Source organism: Geotrypetes seraphini, chromosome 3 (assembly GCF_902459505.1).
Source record: "Geotrypetes seraphini chromosome 3, aGeoSer1.1, whole genome shotgun sequence".
NCBI classification, from domain to species: Eukaryota; Metazoa; Chordata; class Amphibia; order Gymnophiona; family Dermophiidae; genus Geotrypetes; species Geotrypetes seraphini.
Window position 1 is genome coordinate 55,835,344 of NC_047086.1, and position 17,483 is coordinate 55,852,826.

A 17,483-nucleotide genomic window follows, 5' to 3' on the forward strand; every position below is an offset into this window, starting at 1 on the left:
GTAGGGCTTTATGAGTAAGGGAAGACATATTTGGAAGATATTATATAACTGTGTGTCTATATAGTATATTAACATTCAAAGGTTGTCTGATAGGAACATATTCTATAAAGGAAAGTCAACACCTACTTTTCTTTATAGAATATTAGCGTAACTGGATATATATTTTAATGCACACTTAGATTTAAGTAATTACGGCAGCTGTAGAGCTGGCACAAGTATTTGCTTCTATATTCCAAAGACACACGTATAACTTATAGTATTCTATATGAAATATATGTAACTTTATGCCCAGTCTATGGTCTGTACAAATGCCACCCAGTATGCCCACATATAAACCATGGGCTATTAGAGATAAGTGTATAATTACAGAATAATATTTAGGTTGTTTATTGGCATAGATACTGTATATTGATGTGCAAAAGATTTACATGTGTCTGTGGCTTCAAAGAAAGAGTAGGGTCAGAAAGATGACATCACTTGTTGGTACAAAATCCAACAAGTCTAGTTTATTATATCATCCCATGAGGATTCATAACCCAACATGATACCATATTTTGGCAAAAGTACATCTTCTTCTGGGGTTAACAACTAGAATCTAATGCTATGTGCAAGCAGACATGTTCAAAAAAAGCTGGATAAAACCATCCACCAAAGGAATTAAGCAGCAGTTATTTGGTGGAACAGCTGATAGTTTTACCTAGCTTTTTTTTAAACATATCTTCTTATACACAGCATCAGATTCTAGTTGATAACCCCTGGAGAAGGCATACTTTTGCCAAAAACATGGTATTATGTTAGGTTATGAATCTACATAGGATGGTATGATAAACTGAACTTGTTGGATGCTGTACCAGGAGTTAAGTCATTTTTGACCCATTTCTTTGTAGCTGTGTGGATATACGTAGGGATATTGTTTTGTGTGTCCCCCCCCCCCCTCCAGCCTGTTTACATTACTGCCTCTGCAGGTCACTTGGTGGGCATTTGGATGACCAGATGTAGGAGGATGGGAAGTTAACAGAGAGAGAAAGATGCTGGACCTAGATGGGAAAGAGTGCATAGAGATGGGGAAGAGAAGGGGGAGAGAAGAGATGAGAAGCTGAACCTAAGAGAAAGGGGAGAGAAGACAGAGAGAGAGAGAAATATCTCTCCCTCTCCCATTCTTTGGTTTGACATATTTGCTCTGGTTTTTGAGGGGGCAGGAGATAGAGAGAAGGAGAGATACTGGACCTGGGGTATAAAGTGCAGGAGGAAAGGAAGAGAGGGGATAAGCTGGCCTTGGAAGGACCAGGGATGCTGAACATGGAGGGAAAAGAATGTCAGGGACACAGAAGGGCAATGCTGGAACAGGGACAGGGGCAGGGACACAAAGGGGAGATACTGGAAAGAATGAATAAGGGACACGGAGGGAAGTTGGATAAAGAGAGATGACGGAACTACAATCAATAAATGTATGGATGAGGAGATGGTACGAGGAAGAGGGGTTCCACTTCATGAGAAACTGGACAACGTTTTGGGGCAAGAATAAGCTCTTCAGGAGAGATGGACTACACCTGAGCACGGTGGGAACTAGACTTCTAGCAAGCAACGTCAGGAGAGGAATAGAGCAGGCTTTAAACTAAGAAGAAGGGGAAAGCCGACAGTCGACCAGGTGTCGATGATTCGGAAGAAGGTATCCCGAGAAGATACTGAATTGGAAAAATGCTGGGAAGACACAACAAGTTTCAAGTTTATTCGAAATTTGATGAATCGCTTATACGTGAAATACTAAGCGAATTACATTAAAATCCAAATTTATACATACATTAAAATAAAAATGAATGATTAGAGCAAATCAAAAAAGGGGGTAGACCTACAGACCAACAGACATAACTGGATGTGGAGGGATGAGGGGATACGGTTACAATATTAGTAATTTAAAAAAAAAGGAAAACAATAAAGGGAGACACATTAGGAAGGGTATCTCTTTTCTTTTTTTTTTTTTTTTTTGAAGGGTCTACTGCACTGTGACTTATCCATTCAGAGGGTAAAAGCATCTTTAAAAAGGAAAGTTTTTAGATTAGTTTTGAAACGGCTAATATGTTTTTCGTCTCTTATATATTGAGGAAGAAAATTCCATAGTTGGGGGGCTACAATCGAAAATATATCATGTCGTCTGGTGCCGATCACTTTTAAAGAAGGGATTACCAGGAGACCTTGGGTCGATGAACGAAGGGGGCGAGAAGAGTTATATGGAATAAGTATCCTGTTTATAAATTGCAGTTCGTTTGTTGATAAGGTTTTAAATACTAAAAGTAGAATTTTAAAGATAATGCGATGGTTAATGAGAAGCCAGTGTGAGGCAACCAGAAAGGGGGTTACATGGTCATATTTTTTCCCATTGTGAATAAGTTTAACGGCAAGATTTTGAATTATCTGTAGACGTTTCATTTCTTTTTGAGTAATGTTTAGTAATAATGAGGCAAACAACAAGAGCTGACGGAACAAGAGAACAATAAGAAGAACGTAGCACAGGGGGAAGACAAAATGGGCAAAAAACAAGAGCTGACAGGACAAGGAAAGGATAATAAGAAAAACGTAGCACAGGAAAAGAAAATGAAGACCAGAAAACACCAGGACTTCAATTGCATGCATACTAATTCAAGGAGCCTAAGAAACAAAATGGGAGAATTAGAAGTCATGGCCAAAAAAGAGAACCTAGACATTATTGGGGTCTCTGAAACATAGTGGAATAAAGAAAACAAATGGGACATAGTATTGCCGGGGTACAAACTCTATCGCGAAGACAGATCAGGTCAGAAAGGAGGAGGAATAGCCCTATACATAAAGGATAACATACACTCGACCAGAGTGGACACAGCAGCGACGATCGACAAATTGGAATCACTATGGGTTAAAATACCAGGAGGAAATGGGCCCAAAATAAAGATGGGCCTATACTATCGTCCACCTGGCCAAACCAAAGTAGACAACGAAAAAATGGAAGCCGAGATGAGGCGGGAATGCAAAAACGGTAACACCATTGTTATGGGAGACTTCAACTATCCCGGGATAGACTGGAGTCTTGGATACTCAAAATGCGCTAGGGAAACCGGATTCCTGGAGGCTATACAGGACTGCTTCATGGAGCAGCTTGTCAGAGAACTGATGAGAGGGAATGCCACTCTGGACCTAATCCTCAATGGGCTAAGAGGACCTGCAAAGGAAGTGGAAGTAGTGGGACTGTTAGGAAACAGCGATCACAATATGATCCAGTTCAAAGTCGAAGTAGGAATATCGACGGGGAAGAGAACCACAGCGACAACTTTTAACTTCAAGAAAGGAAACTACCAAGTGGTGAGATTAATGGTAGGAAAGAAATTTAGGAACAGCTCAAAAAAAATCACAGACTGTGGAGCAAGCTTGGTCTTTATTAAGGACACGGTGAGCGAAGCATAAAATCTGTATATCCTCAGATTTAGAAAAGGATGCAAAAAGAACAGACCAAAAGACCCGACGTGGATAACTAAAGAAGTAAAGAAAGCGATAGGAGATAGGAAAAAATATTTCCGGATGTGGAAAAAGGACAAAACTGGAAAGAGCACAGAAAGCATCAAAAAGAATGTCACTGAGTGGTTAGAAGAGCAAAAAGAGAATATGAAGAAAGGCTAGCTAGGGAAGCATGAAATTTCAAACCATTCTTCAGATATGTTAAAGGGAAGCAGCCGGCAAGGGAGGAGGTGGGACCGCTGGATGACGGAGATAGGAAAGGAGTAGTGAAGGAAGAAAAAGAAGTGGCGGATAGACTAAACATGTTCTTTTCGTCAATATTTACAAAAGAGGACACATCCAACGTGCCAGAACCTGAAAAAAATCTTCCAAGGAGATCAAGCAGAAAAATTAACATCCATAGAGGTAATCCTTAAAGACGTACATAAGCAGTTAGATAGATTAAAAACTGACAAATCTCCGGGCCCGGATGGAATCCACCCTAGGGTTTTGAAGGAACTAAAGAAGGAAATAGCGGAACTACTACAGCAGGTTTGTAACCTATCCCTGAAAACAGGAGTGATCCCGGAGGATTGGAAAATAGCTAATGTTACGCCCATCTTTAAAAAAGGATTGAGAGGTGACCCGGGGGAACTACAGACCGGTAAGTCTGACTTCGGTCCCGGGGAAGATGGCCGAAGCGCTGATAAAAGACAGCATCGATGAGCATCTAGAAAGGAATAAACTGATGCAAACAAGCCAACATGGCTTCTGTAAGGGAAGATCGTGCCTAACGAACTTACTGCACTTCGAAGGAATTAACAAACAAATGGATGAAGGGGCCCCCATAAACATCGTATACTTGGATTTCCAAAAAGCTTTCAACAAGGTACCCCATGAACACCTACTATGGAAACTGAAGAACCATGGGGTGGAAGGAAAGGTTCATAGATGGATCAAAAACTGGTTGGCGGGGAGGAAACAAAGGGTGGGAGTAAAGGCCACTACTCGGACTGGAGAAGAGTCATTAGTGGTGTTCCGCAGGGGTCGGTACTCAGACCGCTGCTGTTCAATGTATTTATTAATGACCTAGAAACTGGGACGAAGTGCGAAATAATAAAATTCGCAGATGATACCAAGCTTTTTAGTGGGGTTGGGACTAAGGAGGAGTGTGAGGATTTACAAAAGGACCTGAACAAACTGGGAGAGTGTGCAAATAAATGGCAGATGAACTTTAATGTAGAAAAATGTAAGGTCTTGCATGTGAGAAACAGAAACTCAATGTACAGCTATACGATGAGAGGGCTGGCAATGGGTGAAAGTAGACTAGAAAAGGACTTGGAGTACTGGTAGACAAATCAATGAAGCCATCGGCACAGTGTGCAGCGGCCGCTAAGAAGGCGAACAGAATGCTAGGTATTATCAAGAAGGGTATCACAACCAGAATGAAGGACGTTATTCTGCCATTGTATCGGGCGATGGCGCGCCCGCATCTAGAGTACTGTGTCCAGTACTGGTCACCGTACCTTAAGAAGGATATGGCGATACGAGAGAGAATTCAGAGGAGAGCGACACGACTGATAAAAGGTATGGAAAACCTTTCGTACACTGAAAGATTAGAGAAACTGGGCCTCTTTTCCCTGTTGAAGCGGAGGCTTAGAGGGGATATGATAGAGACTTACAAGATCATGAAGGGCATAGAGAAAGTGAAGAGGGACAGATTTTTCGAACTTTCGAAAGCTACAAGAACGAGAGGGCATTCGGAAAAACTAAGAGGGGACAGATTCAGAACCAATGCTAGGAAGTTCTTCTTCACCCAAAGGGTGGTGGACACCTGGAATGCGCTTCCAGAAGGTGTGATAGGACAGAGCATGCTATTAGGTTTCAAGAAGGGATTGGATGCTTTTCTGAATGGAAAAGGGGATTGAAGGGTATAGATAGAGAAATACTATACAGGTCTTGGACCTGATGGGCCGCCGCGTGAGCGGACTGCTGGGCGCGATCGACCCCTGGTCTGACCCAGCAGAGGCACTACTTATGTTCTTATGTTCTTATAATCGAAGACCCTTGAAAGTGAGTTAAGAAAAAAATGAAAATCAGTAAATCTAAAGCAATGCTAATACAACAAAGGTAGAAAAATGTATTTATTTCTGTGTTTATTAAATGGAATATGTCAGCTTTAGGAAATGTGCACTTTTGATATCTTATATTTCAGTTTCTATTTCTAGTTTTATGACATGTTTTTATATGCCTCGGGAGAGATGGTATTATAGGGAGGCCATCTTATTTTTTCCAATTCAGTCCTAACTATGTCACTGTGTGGCATCTAATATTAGGCAGCCACCATGCATGTATCCATAAAAATTCACATCTTTCTTCTAAAACTAAGGTTTCAGCACTCTTATATTTTCTAAAGCGAAAACACAGAGTAACTATAGTAGGAATTGCCTTTACTGAGGTCTTTAAGAAAAAAACATCTGGACTGGTTGGTACATTCATCATATCCAGCCCATTTTCAGCATCATTCCTTAGCAAAGTATTGAAAGAAACATTGGCATACCTATAACTAAGGTTTCACGAAAATTCAAAATGTCAAGCAATACCACATGTAAAGAAGCCCAGTATCCTGTTCCAAAAGTGGCAGTGGAACTCCTCCAAGTCCACCTTAATAATGGTTTATGAACTTTTGTTTTAGGAAATTATCCAAACCTTTCTTAAACCTTGCTATGCTAACTGCTTTCACCGGAGAATGTGGAGGGGAGCAATTAGCATAGCAGGGTTTAATAAGGTTTGGATAATTAAAAGAAACATCCATAAGCCATTATTAAGATAGACTTGGGAAAATCCACTGGGTTTTTTTTGCCAGGTTGGCCACTTTTGGAAACAGGATACTGGGCTTGATGGACCTTTAGGGCCTGATTCTCTTTAGGATACTGATCATGGTGGATACTTAAGAGGCAACCGCCGATCACATGTCAATCACGCATCAGTGACCTAAAGAGAATTGTGTCTGCATCACTGAATTTTGTAGGCTTATATTTAAGGCACCTGTCTCCCACCTATGGAGATGCATAGGGACGCTTAAACATGCCCAAGGCCACTTCTAAGTGAAACCATGCCCACATGCTTAAGTGTTCCTACACATCTCCATAGATGCGCGACACATGCCTTCAATGTAAGTGTCCTTCCACCACCACCACCACCCCCCCCCCCCTTTTTTTTTTTTTTTTTACATGCGTTCTAGTACATCTAGTACCGCCTACCATCAGGATACGTGTTTGTAGAATCAGGCCCTCAGTGTGTCCCAATATGGCAACTCTAAGTTCTTTTGTTGGTAATTTCTACTGACCATCCAAGAAAGTTTGACAAAAATAAATCATTTGCAAAATCCTAGTTGTTTTTTAGTTGCAAGTATCTATTCCAGGATAACTTTTGAAATCATGATAGAGAGAATGGCCTAAGTCTACTTTCATTAACAAACAAATGATCTTCTTATTACCTACCTGAGGTTTCAGCACTTTCTTTCTCACTCTGTCTGCGCTGAGACCTATCAGGTCTAATAACGGGACATACTGTAGCTGTAAGGAAACACAAAATAACATAAGCAATTACATGTATTCAAGTTGGAAACAAATATATTAACACTGAACTATCCACTATCCTATTAATTACATATGTGATAATATCAATTGTATTAATACAGTAATCTGATATTAGCAATATGCAGGAGGTTTGGGCCTAGAACACATTTTTGGATTATGGAGTTGTCTGTCTTGTTAAATCTAACAAAACTGCAAATTTGTATGCAAACCATGTTGCTGATATAATAACTCAAATTAAATTAGCAACATCCATATGCTAATACCTTCATTTGCATGTAGAATATGATTTAATTTAAACAGGAAAATAACCCATAAAGAAAATAAGGTTATTACAACTGAACCTTTTCTTTTGTTACTGAATAAGTGCTACTAAGATAAATAAGGCACATTTTAAATTCCATTCCAAGGTCAGTGTCGGACAATAATTCTTAAAAGAATAAATTAAGAGTGCACAGAAAAATAAATAAGGCAACATTGGGCTTAAGAAGCTTACATTTATCTGGTTGCCTAATAGCCCTTTACTGATTATAGTTCATTATGCAAATTAAAATTTAGATTAACAAGAATAATGGCAAGATTTTTCATAGTCGTAAGCCAGCTAATATAGATTTGTGCTCAAAATAATTCCCCCAGCTCTCTTTTTACCCCTTTACCGAACGCTATCACTTTTTCTTCAGTTTCCCAATACTGTTTCCATCACTCTCTTGTAACCCCTCCCCCATCCCATCATCGCCAATTTTTCCCCCCCACTCAGTGCGTCTCCACCATTCTGTGTTTTGATCTCAACTTTCTCCGCCACTCTATCTCCTCCCCAAAATCTTTTCCTAGCCCACTCTTTGTGTTTAACTCCTTTTCTATGACAAGGATTTCAAACTGCAATATTGGAGGAATGCACTCCAGTCAGGTTTTCAAGAAATTCTTACTAAATATGCACAAAATGGAGGCAGGGCATGCAAATATTTCTCACGAGCATTCAGTAGGGACAGCCTGAAAACTTGCCTGCTTTGCAGCCCTCCAGGGTTACAATTTGAAATCTTTATCATAGAATAAGACTTGTTCTATGATATCGCTAACTTATTAAGGGACCCTTTTACAAAGCCGCGGTAGCAAGTCCTGGTATTGCAAATGTGACGTAGCCCTTAGGAATTGAATAGGCTACGTCACGTTTGACATGTAGGAATTGCTACTGCGGCTTTGTAAAAGGGGTAAGGTTCCTATTTATTAAGCATTTTCTCATAGAATTAAATGGGAGAAAACTTGGTACATAGACCCCCAAGGTGATTAGTTATCAAGATGCATTACACCTATTCCACAAATTACCTGTTCCTTAAGTTTTATTTATTTATTTATTTATTCAATTTTCTATACCATTCTCCCAGGAGAGCTCAGAACGGTTTACATGAATTTATTCAGGTACTCAAGCATTTTTCCCTGTCTGTCCTGGCGGGCTCCTGGGGCAATGGGGGGATTAAGTGACTTGCCCAGTTGAACCCACAACCCCAGGGTGCTGAGAATGTAGCTTTAACCACTGTGCCACACTCTCCCCTCATGTTACAGGGCTCATAATATAAGCTGTGGTGCCTCAACACAGCATAGCAAAGTTACTTACCTGTAGCAAGTGTTAGAAACATAGAAACAGGATGGTAGATAAAAGCCATGCTTTGCTATCCAGTCTGCCCATCCACAGAATCCACTATTTTCTCTTCTCCCTAAGAGATCCCACATGCCTGTCCCACGCTTTCTTGAATTCAGACATAGTATACAATCAAGAATCGATGATATTGGAACAATAACAACCCAGACAATACACATATGAAAGACCCAAGTAGGTGGATTTCTACAAAGCTGCACTGCTAAGCAGCACATGTTAAATACGAAGCTACCTATAGAAGCAGAATGGGCAGCCTTTGTAAAAAGACCCAGTAGTCAACATACAATAATATAACCTGAAGACAAAATACTGCGGGATACAAAAAGAAAGAAAACCAAATATAGAAACAGAGAAACATGAGGGCAGATAAAGGCCAAATGGCCCATCTAGTCTGCCCATCCGCAGTAACCATCATCTTTTCCTCTCCCTATTGGCTAAGGCTCTTAACATTTGCATCTCCTTTTCCTATAGGCTAAGGCTCTTTACACTTGCATTGTGATGTCACAGAGCTTTATGGTTATAGAAACAGAAATATGTTGGCAGATAAAGGCCAAATGGCCCATCTGTAGTAACCATTATCTCTTTCTCTCTCCGAGAGATCCCATGTACCTATCCAAGGCCCTCTTGAATCCAGACACAGTCTCTGTCTACACCACCTCTTCCGGTAATCTGTTCCACGCATCTACCACCCTTTCTATAAAAAAGTATTTCCTTAGATCATTCCAGAGCCTATAACCTCTTAACTTCATCCTATGCCCTCTCATTGAAGTTTCCTTTCAAATGAAAGAGACTTGACTCATGCACATTTACATTATGTAGGTATTTAAACGTCTCTATCAAATCTCCCCTCTCCCGTCTTTCCTCCACAGATTGAGATATTTAAGTCTGTCCTCATACGTCTCATTGATTGTGTACCAAAAGGAATTTTTATTTTTAATAAACTGAATGCACATACTCAACTGACGTATTCATTTGATAAATTGTATATTACTGTAACAAACTGCTATCATGATTTGAGAATTTGCCATCAGGATTACTAATCATAAATAAACAAAAGGAATTCATTAAAAATGATGGGGGGGGAGGGGGCTGGGGAAACTGTATAATCTGTCAGTATTGTCAGTTTGAAATTGCTCTGTTTTATTTATTGTAGAAATTTTATTTATATTTTAAAAGTTTTACCCCAATTGTACATTTTATGTAATTCGCTTAGAAAAATTAAGCGAACCATCAAATTTAAATAAAACTTGAAACTTGAAACTTGAAACTTAACAAAGATTACATTGTGATAGATGATAAACAGTGTTAGGTCATCATATACAGGTATTTGCCCATCTCTTGCTCATACTACTGTCACATTATAAATCTCACATTACATTAAATCTATTATTTCTTCATACGTTTGTATATTTTGAGGTTTTATAATGTTCTTCAATAGTGTGCCAGGCTCACCAGCATGCCAGAAAACATCATCTAGCACATTTCTGTCAATGACATGATTTAATGACTGCATTCCAAATTTTTACAAGAACAAGGTCTGTGATTTTTTTTTTTTTTCTTTCTTCTTTTGTACTTGGCCAGTCAGGCTGATATGTCAGGACAAAGTCAGCACCAGAAGGTTACTCACCACAATATCTCCCTATCGGGACTAGTGCTTGCTTGCATTTGTCAGTGTTTTTCAGCCTCCGGGAGTGTTCCTGCTTCTCCTGTGTTGGACAGTATGAGGTCCGCCCACTGTGACATCACAGTGCAACGACAAGGATATCAGGAAGTAGACAGCACTGGAGGCACAGCATGCCGGAGGTAACACATAGACTCTGTCACACCGATGAAGGAGCACGACAAAGGAGTGCTCCTTTGTGCTGACTTTGGAGGACTGAGGATGAATTGTTTTAGTGTTTGATTTTTCGAAATGCGGTTGGGATCAAGTGTAGAACTGTTTAAGATGGGTAACATTCCAGCTTGCATTGGGTACCCTTTTATTAATAAACGGATTAGGAAACAATATTCTGACTTGATTCAGGTCAAGGTTCAGACATTCCCTGCCTAGCACAATGTTTACATGCTTTGAATGTGTGTGTGGTTTTTTTGTTTTGGTTTTTTAATTAATGCATGATCTGTAAGAAACAAGGTACGGTAGATATTTTAGATGACCTTCTTCTGTCTTGTCGTCCTGATTTATCGTGCATTAACTGAATCATGGTTGCTTGATTCTGATGGGGTAGTGTTAAATCAACTGGTCATTTTGTACTATATGGCATTTTCTAGGCTGCGATTGGGAAAGAAGGGTAGCGATCTTTATATCTTCAACTGTAGACTTTGAGGGCCAGACATCTAAAATTTAGGCGTTGTTTAGACCTCCAGCAGTAGAATGCTGAGTGCGATTCTATAAGGCATAGATATATTATAGAGAATCGTGCTCAGCACAGCTCAGCAAGTCCAGACGCATCTAAATAGTTAGACATCCTTTACAGAATCGCCTTTTAGGCGTCACATAGTCGTCTTCATAACATCTATAATATTATCGTGTCTCATTATTATGACATCATTAGAATGGCGATTTTATATTTTTTTTCATTAAAATTGTATGCAGTGAAATGCTGGCACCACTGTTATATTTTATTTATCTTTTAATCCTTTTTTAAATTATTTTGCTTCTGTCATAGGGAGTAGAGTGAGATTCGAATTAACAATGTCAGGGTGCTAAGGTTGTAGCTTTAACCATTGCACAACACACACTCAGATAGTAATAAACCACATGTCAGTTCCAAAGCCAAGCTTATATCCTCTTGATTTATAAGCAGTCATTTCTCTAGGATAAATATTAAACATGTGGCTTCAACACTTGTCCAATTCCTCTTTTGGCCTCTATGTTCCTTAAAGTACAAGAATAAATAAATAAATATATATATTGCATACTAAATCCTCTATTTTTTCATAAGAGAACCACTTGGAAAAGCAGGTCTACTATTGAGGATGAGTTGGGCGCTAGATAGGCTTCATTTAGGAAGATGTGATTTAGGCATCACGTAGGCGTGCTTAAGGCGTCCACATATAGGTGAACGGGACTTCTATTTTTTTATGTTTAATAATGCATTACTTAAGAATTTGACCCTGAATGCATTAGTGGTTTTGAATTTCTGTTTCACAGCTCAAAACAGTTCAATATTTTGTTGATTTATTGTCCCCCTGGGTCTTTACTCTTAAACTTTTCTACTTTTGTGGACTTATTATTGTCTAATAAGATCAATTCTTGTAATACTGCGTTGCTAGGCGATTTTAACATTCATGCAGATCTAGCAGATTCTGACCCTGAAGTTGCTACTTTTTTGTGCCTGTCCTAGAAGGTCTAGGTTGGTCTCAGATTTTACATGACTCTACATCAGGCAGGGTATATTTTAGATCTATGTTTTGTGGATTCTATAATTGCAAATTATTCTGGCTTGTCCACTCAAACTGATTCTGTCCCATGGTCCAATTACTGTTATAGGGGAAAACACCCTCCAGGGGTTCAAGACAAAGTTGGACAAGTTCCTGCTAAACTGGAACGTACGCAGGTGAGGCTGAACTCATTTAGAGCACTGGTCTTTGACCTGAGGGCTGCCGCATGAGCAGACTGCTGGGCAGGATGGACCACTGGTCTGACCCAGCAGCGGCATTTCTTATGGTCTTATGCTTAATTCAAGTTGATTCTACCATTGAGTAGTTGAAGATCACATCATTCTGAAACATCTAGTTGTTTTTTTAAAGATGGATCAAATTCAGAGAAGTTAAAACAAATTTGGCTCCCAAAGTTGGAAAACCTGAGAGCCTTGACATTATGACCTGGTTTGATACCTTATTGAACTGTTTGGACTTATTGGTACCCTTAAATGAAGTAAGGGTAAAGCAAAGAAATGATGTTCCCTGGTTTTCTGATCAACTTGGCGCAAGTATCCTGACAGATTTACATGACAGTATATAGAGATCAGTTGGACAAATATAAATGTGCTACCTTAGAAAACAAAAATTTATATTTTTCAAGAAAATCAGGGAAGCAGCATCTTCTAGAGAACTGTTTAAGGTTGTCAGGAAATTGACTACAGTATCTCCATCACTTAATGGTTGTTCCTTTTCAAGTCAAACTTTTATTTTCTCATTCTCTGCAAAAGTGAGGAATATCTGAAATCCCAAGATGTACCATTATCTGCTGTATCTTGAACTGTTATTGAACGTTGGACAGAATTTAAATCTGTTTCCATTAAACAGCTCGAGACAATTATTTACTATTTAAATAAGTTATCATGTTCTCTTGATCCTTGCCCGATTGGAATACAGTATATTTGTCCTTGAAGGAGGTATTATTATCATTGCTGACTGTTGTGACTAGTTCACTGAATGAAGATTGTGTAGACAATGACACAGTGACAAATATTCCACGTCCCTGCATAATCTATCTATCCCTGCCCCATTACTGCAAGCTCTGTCCTCATCTGCACAAGCCTCGAACACTTTATAATCATTTGTGTTTAAGGCTTGTGCAGTTAAGGCAGAGCTTGCAGGAATGGGACAGAGACATAACACACGGGGACGGGATGGGAATATTGAGGTCCCGCAGGGAGCTATTGTTCATCCTTTATTAAAGAGCCTGCAAAATGCTAATGTTATTTCAAATTATCATCCCATTTCCTCATTAGGATTTCTTGCGAATATCCTTGAGAAGGTTGTATTGCTTCATCTTCAGGATTTTGGGAATGAATATAGTATTTTGGATGATTATCCATTTGGATTTCGCCCTAAGCATTCAACTGAGTTGTTGCTTTTGTCCATTCTCAATCTGATATGGATATGATTTGATCATGGGGAATGCTATTTGATGATTTTCTTAGACATTTCAGCAACATTTGATACTATCAATCATCAGATTTTGTTGTTGAGGTTAAGATCATTGAGCATTGATGGATGGGTGTAGGAGTGGCTTAGTTCTTTTCTATCAGATATGAGTTTTCAGATCCAGTTGTCTGATTGTTCCAATTGGTTCCCAGTTTCTGGAGGCATGCCCCTTTGGATCAGCTTTGTCAATTACCATTTTCAATATTTATTTGGTACCCTTTTGCCAGGTTCTTTCCCAGTTGAGTATTAGCCATCAGCTTTATGCCAATGACATACAGTGTTTTGTCCCAATTGGGAATTCAATTTCTTGTAGTTAATGATTGGTTGTTTATAAACCAGAAACAAAAACATTTTCGCCTTTCCTAAAATTACTGGCTGCAAATATAAATCCTACCTTGACAGAACCTTCATGTTCCAAGCTAACAGACAACAATCCTGGCTGGGAAACTACATAAATAAAACCAGACAGACCTACAACGCATTCCGAAAATCTATCAAAACCACTCTGTTTGACAAATTCATCACCTAAACAGCCCAATCCGCGCTCTCTACGCTTTTTCCCCCTACAAATCCGAAGCAATCTTCAGGCAATTCCTATCCCTCTCACTTTCCCTCCCCCTTTCATCCCCTCTTACATTCCCTCCCCTACAACCCTTTTCTTCTATAACTTTCCCCTCATGCATTTGTAATTCACTGAATGTCCAGCCTTCTTTCGATGTGAACTGCCTAGAAGTCGTCTGGCTATGGCGGTATAGAAAAATAAAGTTATTATTATTATTAAATCATCTAAAGCTTAATGTAGGTAAGACTCAGATTTTACATTTAGGATGGAGTTCAAAGTTAGATGAGTTTCCTTCAGAAGTAGTTTTCAATGATGCTAAAATACCTGTACATGCTCAATGCAGATATTTGGGAATAGTTCTTCACTCGACTCTCATTTAAGCCCCAGATAAAAGCAGCAGTATCTAAGGCTTTTCTTCAGCTGAGAATTTTGAGGGAGCTAAAAGACTATTTATCTGTAAGTAATGCCACTGTGAGTAATACCACTAATTCATGACTACTGCAATTCCATATATTTTGGCTTGCCAAAATATGTGCATTACCCCTCTGAAAAATGCCTCTGCCATAGAGACAGTCAGTGGATTTTTCAGGAGGACACTAAGGGCTCCTTTTACTAAGCCGCGCTAGTAGTTTTAGCACGTGCTTAGTGCACGCTACAATGCCACGCGCGCTAGATGCTTACACCTCCAGTGAGCTGGTGTTAGTTTTTCCACGTAGCGTGGGGTTAGCTTGCGCTAAAAAAGCTACCGCAGCTTAGTAAAAAGAGCCCTAAGTGGTGAACTAGGCAAGCCAGTCTAGTAGGAGGTGTAGGAGATCTCTTTTCCCTAGTGGGGATAGGGGATATATAAAAGGACAGGACAAGCAGAAATCAAGGCTTATGCTTATCCCGTGCTCCTGCCAAAGTGGTTTACAGACAAATAAGTTTAGAGAAAAAAGAAAGGGTTATAGAAGCACTCCAGGGCTCCCACCAGAGCCCTGTATACTGAGGGAGCCCCCCCACCCCCTTTTTGACCCTGGTAGGGGGAGGGGGGAAGGACCGAGACTGAATATTTGAAAATGACAGAAAGAAGAATTGAGAGTAAGAAATTGGGAGAACTGCTATGAAAAGTCTTTTGCATCTGCTGAGTGCTAAGCATCCGAGAAGAAATTGTAAATAGTTCTGCAGTTGACTTAACATCAAAGTTTAATAAAGAGTTCAGCTACATCTTGGACTTAGGCTATTTCTTCAGCTTGAGAGCAGTGCCTGGCCTGAGGGAGGTGACTGATCCTTGGGATTACGCCTCCTCCGGGCTACCAGATCCTTCCCTGGCCTACACCCAAGCTCAGTAAGAACTATGAGACTGTGAGGGCCTTATTCTGTATAGGATGCCGGTCTCAGCAGCTGTCTTAGAAGCAGCTGAGAATTGTGTATTGGCGTCCTATGCAGAATAGCTTCTGCTCTAACAAAGACACCTAACCTCCTGATTTTCTAACCAGCATCCAGTGTTGGTTAGAGACCTTTACCCATCCTAAAAGTAGACACAACTGGCTGAGATGATCACAGCACAGGAATCTCTGATCAGCTGAGCCAGCAGGACTTCCCAAAGCCACGCTTCAGTCCTGCTGGCTCAGCTGATTGGGGGGAAAATACCCCTGCCATGATCAGCTGAGCTGGCTGAGGCATAGCCCCACCCCCCTACATGCACCCCTAAAATCGGCAGGAGGGATGCCTATTCCCTCTTTCCTGACACTACCTGACCCCCCCCCCCCCATTACAATTGACAGGAGGGATGCCCGCTCCCTCCTACCACCAGTCCCTTTGACCCCCCCAACCCCATCCCCCAATCCGAAATTGGCAGGAGGGATGCCCAATTGGGGTTGGCCAATCGGGGTCTTAGGCTATGCCCTTTGCATCACAGAATGCACCAGGAAGAAGACCTAAGGCCCTGATTGGCCCAGGTGCCTAAGGCCCCTCCATGCCCAGCCTTGGGCGAGCTTAAGCATCCCTACCCTTCTCCCTAGACCTGCAACAAACACCTAAAGTGTATGTGTCCTGCTTCAAGAAGTGTTTGTCTAAAAATGCAGCAAAATCAACTTGGAAGTGTCCACTCAATGTCATTTCTCATCAGCATTCAAACATTTGGACACCTCTCGGATGACAGCTTCTGCATACCCAGCTGCTCGTGGATTATACACCCAACACGTCCCCTGGATATCTGTAGTGTCTCAGCAATTGTTTTAGCCAATATTTGCCAATAGGTCAAAATCAGGCCATGGACATGGTCAACAATTTCAAGAGTTGACACAATTTGAGGCTTCCCAGATCTTACTGCACCTTCAGTCTCGAAATCTCCACACTGAAAGTATGCTTACCAGTTCTTCACTGTGGCATATGATGGGCATTTGTCACTCAATGTTTGCATCATACATTCATGGATTTCCTTTGGAGTTTTCTTCTGCAGGAATAGGAACTTCATGACAGCTCGGAGTTCCACACTTGAAAATTCCACACTTTTCGTTGACATTGTTCAATCAATGACTTGAAAAAAATGTCAAAACATAGCATCACAATTCTGCAAATTGCCACTTTGCAAAATAAAATAACACTCTTTTCAGCTACAGTGACAACATAATGCTCAGAATTTAGGAATCTGGTTGGGCTGAGAACTTTTCAGCACCTATACATTTTAATAAAGGAGCTGGAAAATGAAATGATGGGTGAAGGGGTCACATCTGCAAATGACACAAAGCGGTGAAAATGCATGCAGACTGTGTAAAACTGCAGAAGAACCCTGAGAGTTTGGAAGATTGGGCATCCAAATGGTAGATGAAAATGAATGTGGACAAGTGCAAATTGATGCACATTGGGAAGAGAAACTCAAATTATAGCTACCTGATGCAAATTTCCACATTAGGAGTCAGCACCGAGAAAAAGGATTTAGGAGTCGTCATGGAAAATACATTAAAATCTGCTGCTCAGTGTGTGGCAGTGGCCTAAAAAACCCCAAACAATGTCAGGAATTATTAGGAAAGATAGAAAATAAATCAAGAATATCATAATGCCTCTATATTGCTCCTGGGTGGGAACACAGCTTGAATATTGCATGCAGTTCTGGTCACTGAACCTGAAAAAATAAAAGTGCAACTGAGAAAGCTACAGAGAAGGATGACCAAAATGTTTTAGAGCAGGGGTGTCAAAGTCCCTCCTCGAGGGCCGCAATCCAGTCGGGTTTTCAGGATTTCCCCAATGAATATGCATTGAAAGCAGAGCATGCACATAGATCTCATGCATATTCATTGGGGAAATCCTGAAAACCTGACTGGATTGCGGCCCTCGAGGAGGGACTTTGACA

The 17,483-nt window shown here is 40.3% G+C and overlaps 1 protein-coding gene across 5 annotated transcripts in view; it reads right to left on the minus strand.

The window, feature by feature from the left end:
- Positions 1-17,483, minus strand: part of COL19A1 (collagen type XIX alpha 1 chain) — an 885,342-nt gene that overhangs the window by 812,514 nt on the left and 55,345 nt on the right. For all 5 annotated transcript variants that reach the window (XM_033936698.1, XM_033936699.1, XM_033936697.1 and 2 more), the window contains exon 3: positions 6,969-7,043. In XM_033936698.1, the coding sequence (XP_033792589.1) occupies positions 6,969-7,043 (75 nt within the window). The remainder of the gene's footprint in view (positions 1-6,968; positions 7,044-17,483) is intronic.